The sequence below is a fragment of the Mizuhopecten yessoensis genome, unplaced genomic scaffold (assembly GCF_002113885.1).
Source record: "Mizuhopecten yessoensis strain PY_sf001 unplaced genomic scaffold, ASM211388v2 scaffold4835, whole genome shotgun sequence".
Lineage (NCBI taxonomy): Eukaryota > Metazoa > Mollusca > Bivalvia > Pectinida > Pectinidae > Mizuhopecten > Mizuhopecten yessoensis.
Window position 1 is genome coordinate 318531 of NW_018405745.1, and position 17741 is coordinate 336271.

Consider the following 17741-nt stretch of genomic DNA (forward strand, 5'->3'; position numbering starts at 1 on the left):
GGAACACGGCTGGTGTCTGTTGTAATAAATCTTCAGTTGGCAGAGAAAATGTGATTGTCTCCTTAAAACTGTCAACTGGTGACAAACTCGGGCACAATTTTATCCCTTTAAATTTTTTTCTTTGGAGCTGCGGGACGGATTTAACCATTCTGTTTTTTTTGGGACAGAAAATGACTCATGGAAGTTGCACAGATAATGCAATGCACCTCAGCCTGCTGTTTGCATTTGTAGTGTTGCTGCACTTGATGGATTTGAATGATGTCACTTAACATGTGAATCATTAAGTAGGTTTGAACAAGCAGAGTCTGTAATTAAATCACAGATTCTTTGTTAACAGTTGTTCTGAGTGCTGCTTGGCTGTAAAATAGCTGATACCCTGAAGACCAGTTCATGGTGATATCTAAAAAATTATATTTGCATGCTAATGTGTTTGGGTTAAACAATTGTGCTTGAAATAGCTGTTCAAATTGCATTTGTTGAATCAGTGTGGTTATATTTTATTTGACCTTTGTGTAGACCCCATTGCTAATTATGTTACAGCACTAATAGTCTAAGAAAATCCTTTTAGCACAATTCTGCCTGACTGCAGTAGTATATTTACTTTGATGAATTATACATGAAGGTCAACTTTGGGGTGCTCCGGTAATTGCCAGGCAGTATCCCAAGAGAGCCCTTCCGACTAATATTGCTGGCCTGATCAGCTAACAATACATAGTCATTAGTACAACTCGCTTTACTACTGCAGTAAAGTGTGGTCACTTTTCAATAAGCCACTATTTCTAGTTTTCTCAAGAGAGATCTACTGAATACAGCTGTACAGCCATTCGACTGGGGCACAAGCATCAAGTAAAGTGTTTTGTGATGATGCATACAGGCCTACTTCGCCTTTTGTTCTCTGTCAGTGTTTGTGAATTTTGAGGTCAAAATTTTCCTCATAATTTCTCCATATTTTCCCAAGAGTACTATGTTGGATGTTGCAGTCTATCTGATCAATAATGACAAGATAGGACAAAAATGATGAAATGATCAATAATGACAAGATAGGACAAAAAGGATGAAATGATCAATAATGACAGGATAGGACAAAAAGGATGAAATGCTAGTATTTATATAGTGTATATATATATATATATGTACATCAGTTCTATCTCCTTGTAATATGATGTATATGTACATGTAACTGTTCTGTTTCACTGTGTCTTGATAAAGGAGCGAATTGCTCCGAAAATTTGACAACCTAAACTTGTCCACACTGTTGGAATTACTTCTTTGCCCCATATATATGTACACATACATGTATATATGAGTTAGGGCAACTATAGCTATATATATATAGCAAATAGACTTAGAGTTCCTCATAGGTGTAATTCTGTCTATTTTGACATGACTTCCAATTACAGGAAGAACTAGATCAGTGTTGATAATGGATGATCAGTTATAACTCTTCATTAGAATTACACCATTATATGTTGACATGTCTATAAAGTAGTTATTCCTGTAAACTCGTCAACCAACCAACCAACCAACTAACAGTATTAATATATTTGGGATCAAAATATCATTTAAGGTTATGCCATGAATTAATCCATGAGGCACGCATGGTCTATGCAAAGTTTTGCTCACACTTTATGAGGTTTTTAACAGCATAAGAACAAAGATACTGGACGTTCTTTATAATTTATGCAAAGTTAATAATTAATTATTCATTATGCACAACAAAACCCCAATGTAAACCAAAATAAATCTGCTGCCCCCTAGCCTGTGGCCATTGCGACACTTGTGACTTTTGTCTTTTTTCTGTCCTTTTTTTGATTGTGTCTCCCATGACTCCTGTCTATGACCCAGGCCGTTGAAAGTAAGTTTAACCACAATCCAGATTAAAAAAACCGCACCATCTATTCAAGATCGGTCAATGTGAACATGTCATCTGGTTGGTTTACTTTCACTTAACTGTGAACAGGCATGTCTTCTTCATGAATCAGCCTGTTAAACTGTAGGTTTGCTTTCTTGTTGCAGTAGCATTTTAGCAAGAACATACCACCAAGGTAGTTTAGCTTGTTTTGGTATATCAGACTGCAGTAAGGTTTTTGCCAGCAGCAATGAAACATTGATGCAGAAAATAGACTTGGATCTGATACCTATAGCCGCACAACCATTGATTTTACAAACATTCTTCATTTTTGATGCAGTTCAATCAATAAAGATACATTGCTGCATAAATGTCAGTCAGAAAATCCATGTTGGGGTATTTCAAAAGATAGGAAATTAAAGTAGAAAAACAAATTTAAATGGCATTTCACAAGTGAGCAGTCTAGTTAAAACTTCTCATTCTCTTGATGTACTTTCCACTGTGGTTGCCCCATGTGCATGCCAGATTATAGACTTTTAAGGACATTCATTAATTGAATAGGGTGGGCAGTATTACCAATAAACTAGGGATTGGGCTGTTTGTCTCTGCAGTGATATGCAGCGTTATTTTTTTGGAGTACCAGTATTTTTATGGAGTACCAGTATTTTTTTAGAGTACCAGTATTTGGCGATATTATTGCATAAATAAAGAACAAGTATTACTAGAATTTGATTGAATCATCTTTTATGAAATGTATTTACTGTTTTATTTCTTTGCCTTTTGTAATCTGGACATTTGGAGGTCAAGATATTGGTCAAATGACCCCTCCTTCACTTCCAGCGATGTCTATATTACAATGTCGTTTGCCTCTATTTGGGGCTCTGTACACACATTGCACTCGTGCTCTGACAAGTAAAGCTTTTAATGAATACATCCATGCATGTCTTACCTTATGTTTGTCCTGTTTCATGGGACTTCTTCACCTTGATTTTGGAAAAAACTGGGTACATTGACTTCCCTGCACTGCCATTCAAACATTGCAATATGAAAAAAATTCAACCCAACCATTAAACAACAGGCTGGTGTGGTTAACGTCACTGTTAATCAACCACTTTAATGTGTAATAGTCTTTGTTAGTTCGTTTTAAATTTAAAAAAGAAAAACTTTCAACTCAAGTTTAATACACATTATAAAGGAAAGTCTATGGTTGTGTAAATTCTTTGTATAAATCAAAATTGGTCATTGCTATGATTGAATATAAATATATACCATTCAAGAAATGGGATACTTATAATATATGATTACAGTAATGTACAGTAAAATTATATAATTAAGAGCGTTACAAATAAGATGGTGATAAGTTTCAGTAGTATTTTGCTGTGTTCATGTTACGTTGTAATACTATAGGTAATTAAGATAACTACAGGCTATATCAGTTACTTCTATCAATTAGAAACATGCATAGCACTTTTAGCTAATACCGGGTACTGTATCAGTCAGTACTATCAATTAAGACTGTCAATACTCTCTAGGCATCATGTGGGCGAGCTATGTACTAATCAGGATGCCAGCATGTATCTCAATCTGCTTTGGTTTGAATGATGTATTATTTGCAAAATAAAGATTTTATTGCAGTTATTGAACACTGCAGACATTACAGCATTCAATTAGAATTCTGCATTGTTTGTGTAGCACGGTTATCAACTTCAAATTTACATCCAATAAGACACACAGCTTCAAAGTCTTTGATCCAGCACCATGCTTACTGAGTTACTGTAACATTGACTGTACAGCAATGCTTGTACACTGCCAACTCAGGTTAAGATTCTGTTTTATTGCCTCCAGGTTGTGTAATCCAGAGGTGATGAGTGGGCTTCAATCTCAGTTACATTTGTCATCTTTGTCTTATGGGAGCAATGCAGTCTCCTCCTTGTCATCAACCTATAATTTCTGGTTTAATTGAATTAGTGCCACCCCCTCCCACTCAGTTTCCCGCCCCATTCCCATCCCCACTGAATTCCAGAGTTTAATGTCCTACATTTTGTATATGGATGTTTGTTTATGTCAGTTTTGTTTGTGGCTGTGTGGGAGAGTAACAGATCTGTATTGGACTCACAGGTATTGGAAACATGCTTCTGTAATATACCATGTGACAAAGACTCTGCCCACACTGCCATGTTCAACTGTGTAACCCGCCCACATCCTTGTCATATACATGTACTGTATGCTGCTAGAACTTATGTCAGCACAAATTTGTCCTAGAATTTTAGCTGTCCCTGTAGCTTTAAGGTTACAGACCTTCTTCATGCAGTGTCCTCAGGAATATTGGTAAAGGTCATGAACTCAGTTAAACTGTATAAGAATACAAAAAATGACAAATTTAAATGACACTATTGTTTCTTCTTTGGTAAAAACAAATGTCAGTAGGTGTCATTGTCCATTATTTAAGAAACTATCATTGCCTGCTGTTTTTTTGTAATCAGCACTAAGTGCTGTGATATATTAAAATTCTTCCATCGGACCAATCGGACCAATTCAATTTATTTTCTGCAATCAACACCTCACAGTAGACATGCATGGCCTGTATGATGTGTAGAATATTTGCAAAGATAAAAGGTTTTAATTACCCTTGAATATATTTATTTTTTATGATTGTCATATTCATCAGAAATATACATGTACAGCAAAAAATGTATCTTGCAATGTTGTAAATGTGCTTATTTTTAAATAAATGAAAAAAAATCACAATTGTGAATTAATGTTTCAAGATATATTTTGAAAAATTTGATTTTGCAGTTTGTGATAACCACAGCAAGACCCATTAAAGGGAGTTTGAAAGGTATGAGATTTTTTGGGAGCTGTATCTGTTTTATATGGCATGTATCACTTACCCAGACTGTTTTACAAACTAAATCATTAGCTGGTCTATAACCACTATAATAATATCCTCATCTTCTGCTTCTTCACTGTATCGAAAACATCACTGGGCGTTGAGCATCACTAACATAGCCACTATGATTACGGCACTTTTTGATCATGATGCTGTTATAATATTTGTACCTCGATTAATGTTGTGTCATAAATTTTGTATTTCACAAAAGCACCTGTTGTTAAAAACTGTCAGTATTTCGTAAAGAAGATTCAGATTCAGATTGTCGGGTTTTTTTGGTTTTTTTAGCAATATTTCATAAAATACCTGGTACATTTGTTTATGAAGATTTATGATAGTGTAACTTGTAAGATTAAATTATTATTATCAACAAAGTGATTGTATGGCAATAAAAAAAATATGTAATTGAACAATTGAATCAGAATTTGTTACTGCAATTGAGTTTGGTTACAAATCCATCAATAACGATCAACTAGGGTTCTTTTATAGCATTGAAATGTTTTAGGTTATACCTTGAGTGGTTCAACTCAAATAGTTAATTAAAAAAGGGAGAAAATTCTACCTGACATGATATCTTATTTCTCCCTACCACTTATAGATCTGTGTTCTCCTACAGTAAATAGTTGTACACTTATCACTGCTGCTTCTACATTTGTATTAATACACATGTACTTACCTCACTTAGTTGTTCTCATTGCATTTTACTTACAACTTTTCAATAACACTTCTGCACTTAATTAGCAAATGTATCATTTTCTTTCTAATAAATCATTATTTCCCTCTCAAGTGTTACAAGTTATTCAGGTTCTAGAGTGTAGTAAAAGATAAGGGTTGCATATATCTATCTATGTACATGAAATGTATAGTAGTTTCCCAGGAAAAAGTAAAATGTGGGAATTGTACATGTATGCATATGCATGTGCACATGTACCGGGTCATGAACAGAGGATTTTAACTGCCTGGTATACTTATTTTACAACAATTGGGAAACCAGTTTAATCAACTTATATTAATTACTCTTGTTGGGCTGGATAGTAGATCGCAGAGGGTATTAATGTGGGAGGAAACCAGATCTAGAGTACCTGGAGAAAACCCATGTGGTTGGGCAGGTGACCATACCTTTTAATTTCACATCAGAGGATCAAAGGATGATGCTAAAGGTGAGAGTTTATGTCTATGCTCTTGATCCCAGATTGAGATATAATGTGGAAGTTGTGGATTTCTGAACAAGGTCCCAGGATAGGGTTAAAGGGTGATAATCTTGTATATATGTTGACGTCTTTCTACTTGCATCGTCTCAAAATGTAGGAAAATGTTAGAAATGTCTGTACAGGGTACCGGTAGAAGGATAAAGTTAAGGTGACAGTTCTTGTCTTTGTTCAGGATCCCAACATGTCCTCTGAGATATAACCTGTATGTGGTCCTAGAATGTGTGAGAATGTGCTGGTGTACATGTTGGTCCATATAATATTACTTGTGTAGGGGGTCCTAGCTATATATAGGATGTGTAACAATGTGCTGGTGTTGGTCCATTAGATATTACCTGTGTAGGGGGTCCTAGAATGTGTAACAATGTACTGGTGTTGGTCCATTAGATATTACTTGTGTAGGGGGGTCCTAGAATGTGTAACAATGTGCTGGTGTTGGTCCATTAGATATTACCTGTGTAGGGGGCCCTAAGATGTGTAACAATGTGCTGGTATTGGTCCATTAGATATTACCTGTGTAGGGGGTCCTAGAATGTGTAACAATGTACTGGTGTTGGTCCATTAGATATTACCTGTGTAGGGGGCCCTAAGATGTGTAACAATGTGCTGGTATTGGTCCATTACATACTACCTGTTTAGGGGGTCCTAAGATGTGTAACAATGTGCTGGTGTTGGTCCATTAGATATTACTTGTGTAGGGGGGTCCTAGAATGTGTAACAATGTGCTGGTGTTGGTCCATTAGATATTGCTTGTGTATGTGGTCCTAGGATGTGTAACAATGTGCTGGTGTTGGTCCATTAGATATTACCTGTGTAGGGGGTCCTAAGATGTGTTACAATGTGCTGGTATTGGTCCATTACATACTACCTGTTTAGGGTGTCCTAAGATGTGTAACAATGTGCTGGTGTTGGTCCATTAGATATTACTTGTATATGGGGTCCTAAGATGTGTAACAATGTGCTGGTATCAGTCCATTACATATTATCTGTGTAGAGGGTCCCTCATCCAGATGTGTAACATTACCCATGTAGAGTGGAGGGTCCAATGATCTAGATGTATAACATTGGCTAGTGTCTGCCCATTGAGATAGTTACTGTAAATAGGGTCCTGGGATGTGATACAATGTTGAAGTGAGTATTATAATTACCTTTGTATTGGATCCTAGGATGTGATGTGATGTTACCTTGCTCCATTGAGAAATTGTGTGTGTGAGGTTTTCTGCTTCCATATATAAATACATTACTATTTTTATCCTCCCAACATCCCAAGCTGTATCATGAATGATAGCTCTCTTATCTGTCAAAATGGCATAAAATCTTCAAAGTATCGGGGGGTGTATAATTCCACTGGCCCTATGCCTGGGGTTAGTAGATTTTATGTCTGGACTTGTGAAAAGTAGTATTGACTATCAAAATAGAGGTTGGGCTAGAAGAATATTTCAAACTGCCTGTGGGCAGATGATCTTAATATGAAACTGTACTTTTACATGCCAGAAAATGCTAGGATTTGTATCAGAAGAACAACTACTGGTCGTGTATCTTGCTGTCTGTATGTATATTGATACAGCACCGGGGAGACAGCCCAGACCTGTAAATCTTACCTTATATACCTTACATGAAGTGGCCACCTTGAGGTCCTGACCCTTTAATCAGATGCCAGACATGTTAACCTATAAACCGACCCACTCTGACCTCCCTCTGCACCTGGGGCTTTAATTGGTGGTTTGATGGAGAATTACACTGTCTTTCATTACCACCTACCAGAAACAGGTGTAGGTCAGGAACCAATTTATATATTATGAAAATATTTCAGGACCATCATTCCCCTGGCAGGATTGTTTGCAAAGCTAATTGCTGTATAACCAACTGTAAAATGTATTTTACGACCAGCCAGGGGTCTAAAAGCTTGATTGTTGTATAGGTCCCAATTGATTTTCAGTAGGTATGTGGAATATGATATTACCGTAAGAAGTGATTAATTAGTTTTTCTCGTCAGCCCAACCAGTTAACAATCAATAGTGGATTGCTCACTTACAGCAATCTTTAACCTGCTTCTTTCATGTCATACTTTGTTTCGCATCAGGGGAGAACACACATTCATGGTGTTTTATAAAGAGCAGGGTCAATTAGTGTGAAATATTCAGATAGCTTTATAGGGTTTATGTTTTGCTCTGGAGCTTCAGCAGCAAGTCGTGGCCATAAATCTATGATAATCTTCAGTAAACAATGATCCCACAGTACTGATGCTATCAGGGTTAGCTTGAACATGCTTTTCCCATATCGCCTAAATTGGCATCTTGTCATGTACTTTAGCAAAAGATCAGTGGCTAAAGCTTGGGGCAAGACTTTAAAGATTAACCACAATTTAAATATAGATGGAAATATTTTTACTTCTTTGATAATTATATATAGATATAGATTCTTGATTTCTTCATCAATAACAGCTATATTTCATGGATGGGATGGACAGTTTACATGAGTGCATATATATAGTATGAGTGAAATAATATATTCAACTCATCACATCTAGAGTCCTCGGTGGCCAAGTGGTTAAGGTGTCTGACCATCTACGGTCACTAGATCACAGCAAAACAAAACATCAAGACATCACAATTGACAACTCTTTTAGCTTTATTTTTCGCAACAAATTTTTCTCTCTGATTTGTTGGTTAGTATGAAAATAACAAGAAGTGCTAATATCAACTTTAGTTTCATTGTAAAACCTCATATTTTGCTGGTAATGAAAATATGATAAATATTTTTAATAAGCATTGTACATGTTAGTGCAATGTCTGTTTTACCTTGACCCGGCCTAGCCTGCAGCTTTTGTGTACATATTGTGATACTGTGTTAAACTCATCATTAAAAAACCCACTAGACATTCATGTACTGAAAATTCAAATATACATGTAGTATACACTACTCAAAACCATCACATGAAAACTTATTAATGATTTTTTTTTCTTGAAAGTTTATGAATTGCATAAATTTCGCTTAAATGTAAAAATATCAACTACTGTCAACTGATTTGCAGCTGCTAAATCTTTATCCTGCAGTTTTATTATTTATTTCACATGTAAAAAGCAATTCAGTGTTTCTGATGGATCAATAAAGGTGTGAGATATGGTAAACGTTGGGTAACTGATGGATCCTGTCAATTCAGATATCAAAAACCAGTTGTGGTAATAGCATTACCCATTTACTCCACATTTCTTAGGCCCAGATTTATGTAACAGCTTAATAGGATCTGGTCAGTTCAACAGCTGAGGGACAGATGGAAGTATTACTAAAGAATTATATATAGGGAGGCATCAGGTACACTTTCAGCTTGTGAGAGGTTGTATAACCAGAGTAATTTGTTCTGTGGCTTTTACTTAACAGGGCATTAAAACAGGTTTTTCAGAAAGTTTGATTCCTTAACAATCTGAAATTTTACATGTGTTTTCATGTTTCCTGTCTTCAAATGATCGCATAAAATCCTGACATTGAAGTTTTCACGGTGAAATTGAGTAAGTATGCTGTATTTGATGTTGAAAATTTTAGATAAATTCCGGTGAAGCTAACTATGCTTTGATTATCTAGGTCCTTTGCTTAGTTGGACTGCTCAATTGAGTTTGGTAAGTTATCCGAGACAGAACATTGCTTAATGTAGTTCATTCAAATTACAATTAACAAAAACTACCAAGATTGTCAATAGTGGTTTTTAACATTTTCTGTGTATAAAATTCATTTGAATAAACCTTGGTTAAATAGTTTTTGAACAAAAAATATCCAAAAGGAATTTAAAAAAATAATAATGTTTAATGCAAAATAATGCCCTTTAACTTATAAGACACATTTGGACTGCCCAACCTATATTTTATTGCGAACCAGAATTTCAACAGCCACCTATATAACTACATGTATATAATAACATGTACTGAGATCCATGAAATGTGTAATCCACATGCAAATTTCGCTGAGCAGAATATTTGTGTTTAGAGGTCTTGATTTTGGAACATGAAATGATTTACAGTATTCTTTCAATCTTATGACTGTCTCCACTCATGAAAATCTACAAAATAAAATCAACCATTATGACCAAAATTACAAAGCTGTTATATAAGTGCAGCATACTACCAGAGTATGCAGAGAGCAGGTTCTACATACGGTAAACCTTCGGTCAGTTCGAACAAAATTAAATAAATGTTNTGTTGATCAAAGCATTTTTCCGAGGCCGATCGCCGCGAGCTTTCAATGGAGTTTGCCGAAAAAAAATCTTACTTTACGTTTTCATTTGACAAGTTCGGACTATCCGAAATAGGGTCAATCAGAGTTTGAACTATCGCTAGCTAGAAAATTATTGTTTTTATTGAAAAAAATATGTGTTCGAACTATCCGCCGATTCGAACTGACCGGAGGTTTACCGTAGGTATGATACGCCCTGTTGAATTTTCCCTTGGGTTTAAGGATAAAAGAAATGGATTAAAGAGGAGAAAACACTTGATTTTATTGATAAAAGATACAAATAAAAGGAGGAGAATTTCCCTTGGATTGCATTGATAAATGTACCAACAGGAGAGTAATTGATTAAGTGGTTGGATCTGTGAACCCATTTTAGATGCAATAATTCCCAAATTGATCTGCAAAGCCCACTGTAATGTGAGAAAGCAGCAAATTGTTTCAAATAAAGTTGGCAATCAGAAACATGATGATCCAGGGCAAAGTTTCTCCTCAACCTAGAAGCCTGGTCTGCATCATTACTCCTCTTGATTGGCTAACACTTTCATCCCTTCTCCAAATGTGGCGAAAAATGTGTTGCACTTTAACCAAGCCATCATCTGGAATCTGCCAAAAAATAAATATGTGCAATTTTGAAGTGTTAAATTTGACTAGAGCGCTAGGACATACAAACCGGTTGGATGGTTTCCAGTAAGACTGATTTAGACCTACATGTATACACTGTCAAGGAGAGGATAAGACTGCAAGGAACACTTATTTAATGACCTTCATATGGAGCAGACCTGCTGATGAACCTATAATCTATATCCATTTGAGTCTTACAACATCCCAATATATATACATGTATATTGAACATATAGAGCCACATTGTGTATATATATGCATAGTATACAATTTGAAATCCATGGAAGATTATAATATGTAAAATTATAGATATAGCCGCCATCAGATATGCAAGTGTACCTGGTATAAGTACGAAGTGTATCATACAAGGAAGTAAACTATATATACAAATGTATGTGCGTTACTTTTTAATTAGCTCTTTACAGAGCCTGTCTACACACTGGGAGCATTACATCTTCTTATGTATGTGTAGAATATAGCTAAATCCCTAATAGACGTACCAATTTATTAATTACATCCCCATCATTATCTACTGTTACATCACTGGTCTGTCCTAGGAGTACCAGCTGGTAGAAAACTAGATGTCGATGTTGGATTGTTGTGTTTTGAGACACCTTAGCTTTGAGCTTCATATCTCAATTGGCATACATATTATGAGGTACCATTTAGAAACAAAGCTCATGCATCATCAGTGTACTATGGCTTGAATACGATTGACATACATCTGTGAAAAATTGTATGAAAAACTTGCACCATGAAAGAGAATTAAACACGTAACCTTCCATGTTATACTATTTTATGGAGTTGGATCATTGTTTTTTTTTCTGTCTTTTCTGTCATTGTATTGAACAGATGTTGTAGACAGACATTGCACTGTATTGTTTGTATTGTATAATTAGAACTGGACTTTGTATTTGGTTACATTATACACATACCAACAGCTGACAAAACCATGTCATTGAACTACAGAGTGCTTAGTCAGTCATTATCTGTACATTTCTCTGTGAGCTTACCCCAGTTATATACCCCTTAAAGCAGTGATACATTACTATAGCGCTGTGTAATTCAATTGTTGAGCTTGACAAATTTACATTCAATAATTGATGTGATTATAAAAATGTTCACCATGCTGAAGTGACTGTTTAAGAGGAATGATGCCAAGTTGATGCCAGTGTATGTTGACATGACCTGATTTATACTATGTATATCCTTCATCAATCACATGGTAGGCATATATATATTCAAATACATGTTTTCGGTAAAAAAAAAACCCATCTAAAATGGGTCATTACATGCCTACATTCTTGATAAATGCTTCCAAGTAAGTCCTGATGCATTCATATATATCTGGCACATTTTGCAGCCGAATATTCAGCATCATGCATATTTCTTACGAGTTAATGAGGAAAAAAACCAGCAAATCAATTAAACTGATGATGACTCAAATACTTTTGAATTTCTTTATTATCATGAAATGCTGTAGTACAAGTTTTAATGAAACCTGACAATGTTTTTGTCATAAAAATAGTTTCTGTTCAATAATTGATCAATATCAAGTATTCATGATGACTGTGGATTGATTTTCTCATATAACACGGTTGGAGGTATAAAAACAATGCGTATGAGCTTATGGCTGTCACGTTACGGAACCGTATGACACATATGAGCCTGGTTAATATACTGCTATGATATATAGTTAGTGTTTAGTACGTATGAGTCACTCCACCCATGATACGCGTGCGTTTTTTGTGGTACAGGTGTTTATATTAATTAATACACTCGCAGGCTGCCGTGTCATTCCCAGTACCTTGGACTAATACATTGTACAGTTCAGCAACTTTAATTTTTCAGCAGCTTATGTTAATTACAGCTGGGAATTTGGTGAATTGTATCATATAATTTGTAAAAATTGTTTTTTCTTTTGTTATCTGAACAACTCCATATACATCTTTCCTCTATGTATTGTTTAGTTCATAAACCCCCACATAAACCAAAACAAAGTTTTTTGAGCAAGGCTGTAATGCACAAATCATACCAGGATATTATGTGAACTCAAGGGCTTCAAGTTTGCTCTCTAATGTATCAGTACATGTACATGTATAAGATTTTTTTGATTTTTTTTTAAACATGCTCCATGTAGGTCATACCGTTCTAAAATATTAAAATATATATGTACATGTATGCGCTTCAGCATAATACAGCATCAGGGAAGAAAAGATGCTTCAAAAACAAATACTATAGATTTTGAAAAGTATATGTTATTGAGAAATATGAAAGCTTTGCCATACATACTTAAAGTTGAAATAGAAGCAAAATGTTTTTAATGTTAATAAGCTTTAAAAAAAAGAATTGCATTAAAAGAAATATGTTTCTTCATAACCCCTCTTGAATTGGATAACATATATATAAGTACCACTGTTTAGTTGAAGCCATGAAGCAGAGTAGGTTAACGTTACAGACTTGTGGTAAACTGATGCCGGAAGTTGTACTTGTATATATATATAAATGCTGATATTTATAAAGGCGGTTTGATTCCTGTTAAAGGGTCAGTAAGGTGGCTTTGTGTTATTTAACTTGTTGAGATAGACATCAGACAAGACATATGTTGATACATTTCAACTTATATTTAGATAGTTTCCTGAATGTCTGTACCCACGGTGTAGGTCACGTTAGGTATAGCACTTTACAGGTGTACACATACAAATTGTAACCTTTTTGTGAATAACTCCTATTGAGTAACTTGTGTCACGCCTCATAAATATGTTTAACAATAATCTATCTTTATATATTTTTTTAGTACATGTACATATTTATCACCTAATGTACTGTGTTATCCAGTGAATGTTTACCCATGTAATATGACCTATCAGCCCTGTGATTGGTTGTAAGTTTCAATTGTTTCAATTGTGATGTCATACCTAGGACAAGTATATGACGTCACAGACTTACACACTGGAGTCAAAATGGTGTATTTTTTTTTTACATTTCAAGGTTGCATGAAAATTGTGGTTTTACACGAATAAATGCCACAAATCTTGATTTAAAAAGATCTTACATGAGTTTTCATTTCATATGAAATTTATGAAACTCGTCACAAATTTTTCATTTTAGCTCGCCAGAGGCTTGCAATTAGAAAATTCTTAGACTCGTTTCATAAATATCATATGAAATGGAAACTCATGTAAGATCCTATATATAATAGATGCGTATGATGAATGTTTAGGTCTTTTTCTTGATGTGTTTATTTTTTATGTGTATTTTTTATTCATGTGCATCAGCATAACAAAAGTGTAAACATGTAAATATTCCATGCTCAATGTAAGTCTAATGATGCAGTTTGAGAAATTGAAATCATCAGGATATGAGACATGATGACTTTATTTGCTGTGCCTTATTATTTCTACTGTTTGACGTTATTATAATGTATGATGGAGATCAATGATATGAGTTTCTATAGCATGATGATTATCTCCAGTTCCTGTATGATATAACTATTAATATAAGATGGGTCTGGTTGTTTATACCTTGACTAAACTTAATTTTATGGTAAAAAATTGAAACTCAAAGTTAAAAAGTATTGGTATATCTATTTATGAATTAAAAAATAAATAATTTGCTTTATCAACTCATTAACTCATTTACCCCTGAAGTTGGTCTTTGATAGTTCAGTATGAGATTTCCGGGGTAAATGAGTTAAGCTGAATATCAAGGTGTTATATAATTGGTTACTGGTATCGACATTGTATTTCTAATTACCAAAGGTAAACTGCAATATTCCAAAAGTATTTTACACCTTTGCAGGAATTTGTTTACACTTTTCAACAGATTTGTTTACACCTCCCCAAAGACTTTCAATCACAGTGGAGTGCAAGGTCTTTTTAATCTCCCAATAATTAAAATGTATGTTATAAAAAGATGTCTAAAGTTATAATGTGGGACATTCTTTTTGATTGTATAGAAAAACTGTATAATGCATTAAAAGTTCTTTAAAATGGAGAGGAAAATATAAGCTGTATAGTCATTGAAGGCTTCTAAGAATTTAAATGTCCATTAATATGTATTGAAGTACGTTTCTAATCTTCAACGAAAAATGAATTAGTCATCAAGGTGGGTTTTCTGTCACTGAGTCATATAGGGCACTGAAACCTTGACAAACCGTGCTCTCTAGCTGTTTATAGTCTAGTGTATGTGAAAACATGACATCTTGATGCAAGGAAATCTGGGTTTAGGGGAGGGGGGGGAGGGGATCCTGCACTATTACGGTGTTGATTGAACTACTGGGTGACTGGGAGTTCTAGCTATAGGAAAGCTGTTAGTATATAGGAATGGATATAGCGTATAGGGACAGTTGAGCCTAAGTCATACCTGTATGTATACCTCAGATATTAATTATGTTTCCATACATTGAATTACATAAATACCTTATTGAAATAACTTAGTATATTTTCATGGTCATCTTTGTCAATGCTGAATTCAGTTTGAAAAAAACCAGTGTTTGAGTCATTGAGTTTAGGTGTTGTACATATCGTCGACACAGTGTAGGATGAAGTTTGTAATAAAACTACTGGCCGGTTTCTCACCGGAGTCACAACGGAAATGGTGCATATAATAATAATGCTGCATGCAAATGCATAATAGGTGAATTAAAAACTTACAGGTGACCCGTGACATTGTGAATATTGGACATTCTTAAATGATATATGTGTAAATAAATATTATAAATCCTTAGGGAAACCTTTTGACTTACACACACCAGATACAAGTGTATATAACATAACAAAAAATCTTAAAATAGGCTACTTCAATTGTTCCTGCTTGCAATATATTCCTATCTTATTTGGGGAAAACCCTTGACATTTTCTTCAATTTACAAGGAAATTAACCCTACCTTAGATGTACAATTGTATTGATGTCATCAACCAGTGTAAGTTATCATAACCAATGCATTTTCGTCCTTTCATAAAAAAACTGCTTACAAGTTATCAAAAATTTGACTGAAAATGCTTTTTAATTCTAATGGTACATGTACATGTATGTTCTTACTATGAAAAATTCTTATTTAAATTTTTATTATGTCTATTCTTTTCATTGAATTACCTGGTATTCAGTTTGAATATAATGGTTCTTTTTTAAGACTAGAATGTTTGCTTTTAATAATCATATGTAAACATTTATCACATAAGAAGAGCAGCAGGAAGTAGTGATCCTTTAATCTGAACATACTGCAATTCACTGTCAGGAGGAATAACTCGGCTAAGCTTGTGGCCTACCATCCAGGTAGATATGCATCACAAGAGAGACAACTCTTGCATTCCTACAATGTAGTTCAGGTTATGAGACTCGCTGTAAGGTGGACATTTCTTACAGGTTTGGGGACTTTAGTAAAAGGAATAATAATTCATGATAATCATAACAGTTTTATATACATATCAATGCTTCCTAAATGGTAATTTTAGTCGTTGTCTTTCATATGGTATTTTGATTGTTTGCAACAGAGAAAGCATCTGGTTCTAAGATGCTGAAGAAGGCCAAATCGTTTCGGGACGATGTGAAAGGACTAATCAAGCGACGGCCATCCTCTTCATCCCACGACAACTCAATCTCAAGTTTCACCCACCGCACTAAATCCCGCCCCATCCCCCTAAGTCGAGGGAGCAGCTTGGGTGATAGTGGAAGGTTTGACCAACCAGACAAACCAGAGGTAGGTGACTTCAAGGGTCCTATTAAAAACCTAAATAACACTTATTTATAATGCATCCCTGCATACAGATTTAGATGATATTAAACATTTTCTTGGTGGGAAAACCATGTAATAAGTTTGATTTTAATTATAAAGTCAGTTAAAGTAGTTTGTAAATGTTGCTGTCTCAATTTTATTTAGAGAAATTAAGAATGGGTTATAAAAAAAATAGACCATAGCTATTTATATTAACAGTTAGCTGCATGTGTGTTGTTATGAAGTGACCAGGTGTAACTTATCCTGATTTCTGTTAATAAATCATTGTATGAAGATTTGGCTGTTGGAAGAAAAAATATCATAGAAATTTTTCAAAAATATTAATAATTATAACTTTTTGAAAAATTTGACATATATACATATCAGAGTAGATACATTTACAGTGGAGGAATTGCATCACTTGAGAGGTGTACAATTTCCATATTGAGATTTTAAAAAATCCTGCTAGCCCAACCTATTATTTCATAGGATATATCGAAAATTTCACTACCCCTGCAGATATAAGATGTAGTAGCATCTGTCAAAGAGATACATTCTGTTTTACTTGTATACCATTAAACATAATGTTCATATGATGTTTCATTTGACTTGAAAGGAAAACGTCGTTATAGAGCTAGCTAGTGCATCATTTCAAGTCATCGGAAGTTACCATCTCATAATTTGTTGTCTACAACATGCTTCAGAGTGCTGCACATGACCAAGTGCTTTTCTCAGCTCTGAAATAATAATGCTGAAATTAGTACAGGATTTTATCATATGAATAAAAAACAATTCATATAAAAATTATTTTTTCAATAATGTTTTCCAACACTTTCAGCTGATTTTACTTGAAAATAAGCTGATCAATTGAAAAGTTACTTATGTACCAGTAAAAAATTAGGGTTCTGGGCACAGGTAGATGATGATTTGGATGCTTTCAAGTCCTCAACAAAAAGGCTGCCTCATATCTACTTTGGCAGAGATATAAAGGTTTATTTATCCTCTTCATAATGAGATGTAAAGGTTTATTTATCCTCCTCATAATGTGATACAAAGGTTAATTTATCCTCCTCATAATGTGATACAAAGGTTTATTTATCCTCTTCATAATGTGATACAAAGGTTTATTTATCCTCTTCATAATGAGATACAAAGGTTTATTTATCCTCCTCATAATGTGATATAAAGGTTTATTTATCCTCCTCATAATGTGATATAAAGGTTTATTTATCC

At 34.5% G+C, this 17741-nt stretch overlaps 1 protein-coding gene across 2 annotated transcripts in view; it reads left to right on the forward strand.

The window, feature by feature from the left end:
- Positions 1-17741, forward strand: part of LOC110449856 (rap guanine nucleotide exchange factor 1-like) — a 78333-nt gene that overhangs the window by 11794 nt on the left and 48798 nt on the right. For both annotated transcript variants that reach the window (XM_021496986.1, XM_021496988.1), the window contains exons 2-3: positions 4646-4688; positions 16288-16493. In XM_021496986.1, coding sequence (XP_021352661.1) covers positions 16308-16493 — 186 coding nt within the window. In that variant the 5' untranslated portion in view covers positions 4646-4688; positions 16288-16307. The remainder of the gene's footprint in view (positions 1-4645; positions 4689-16287; positions 16494-17741) is intronic.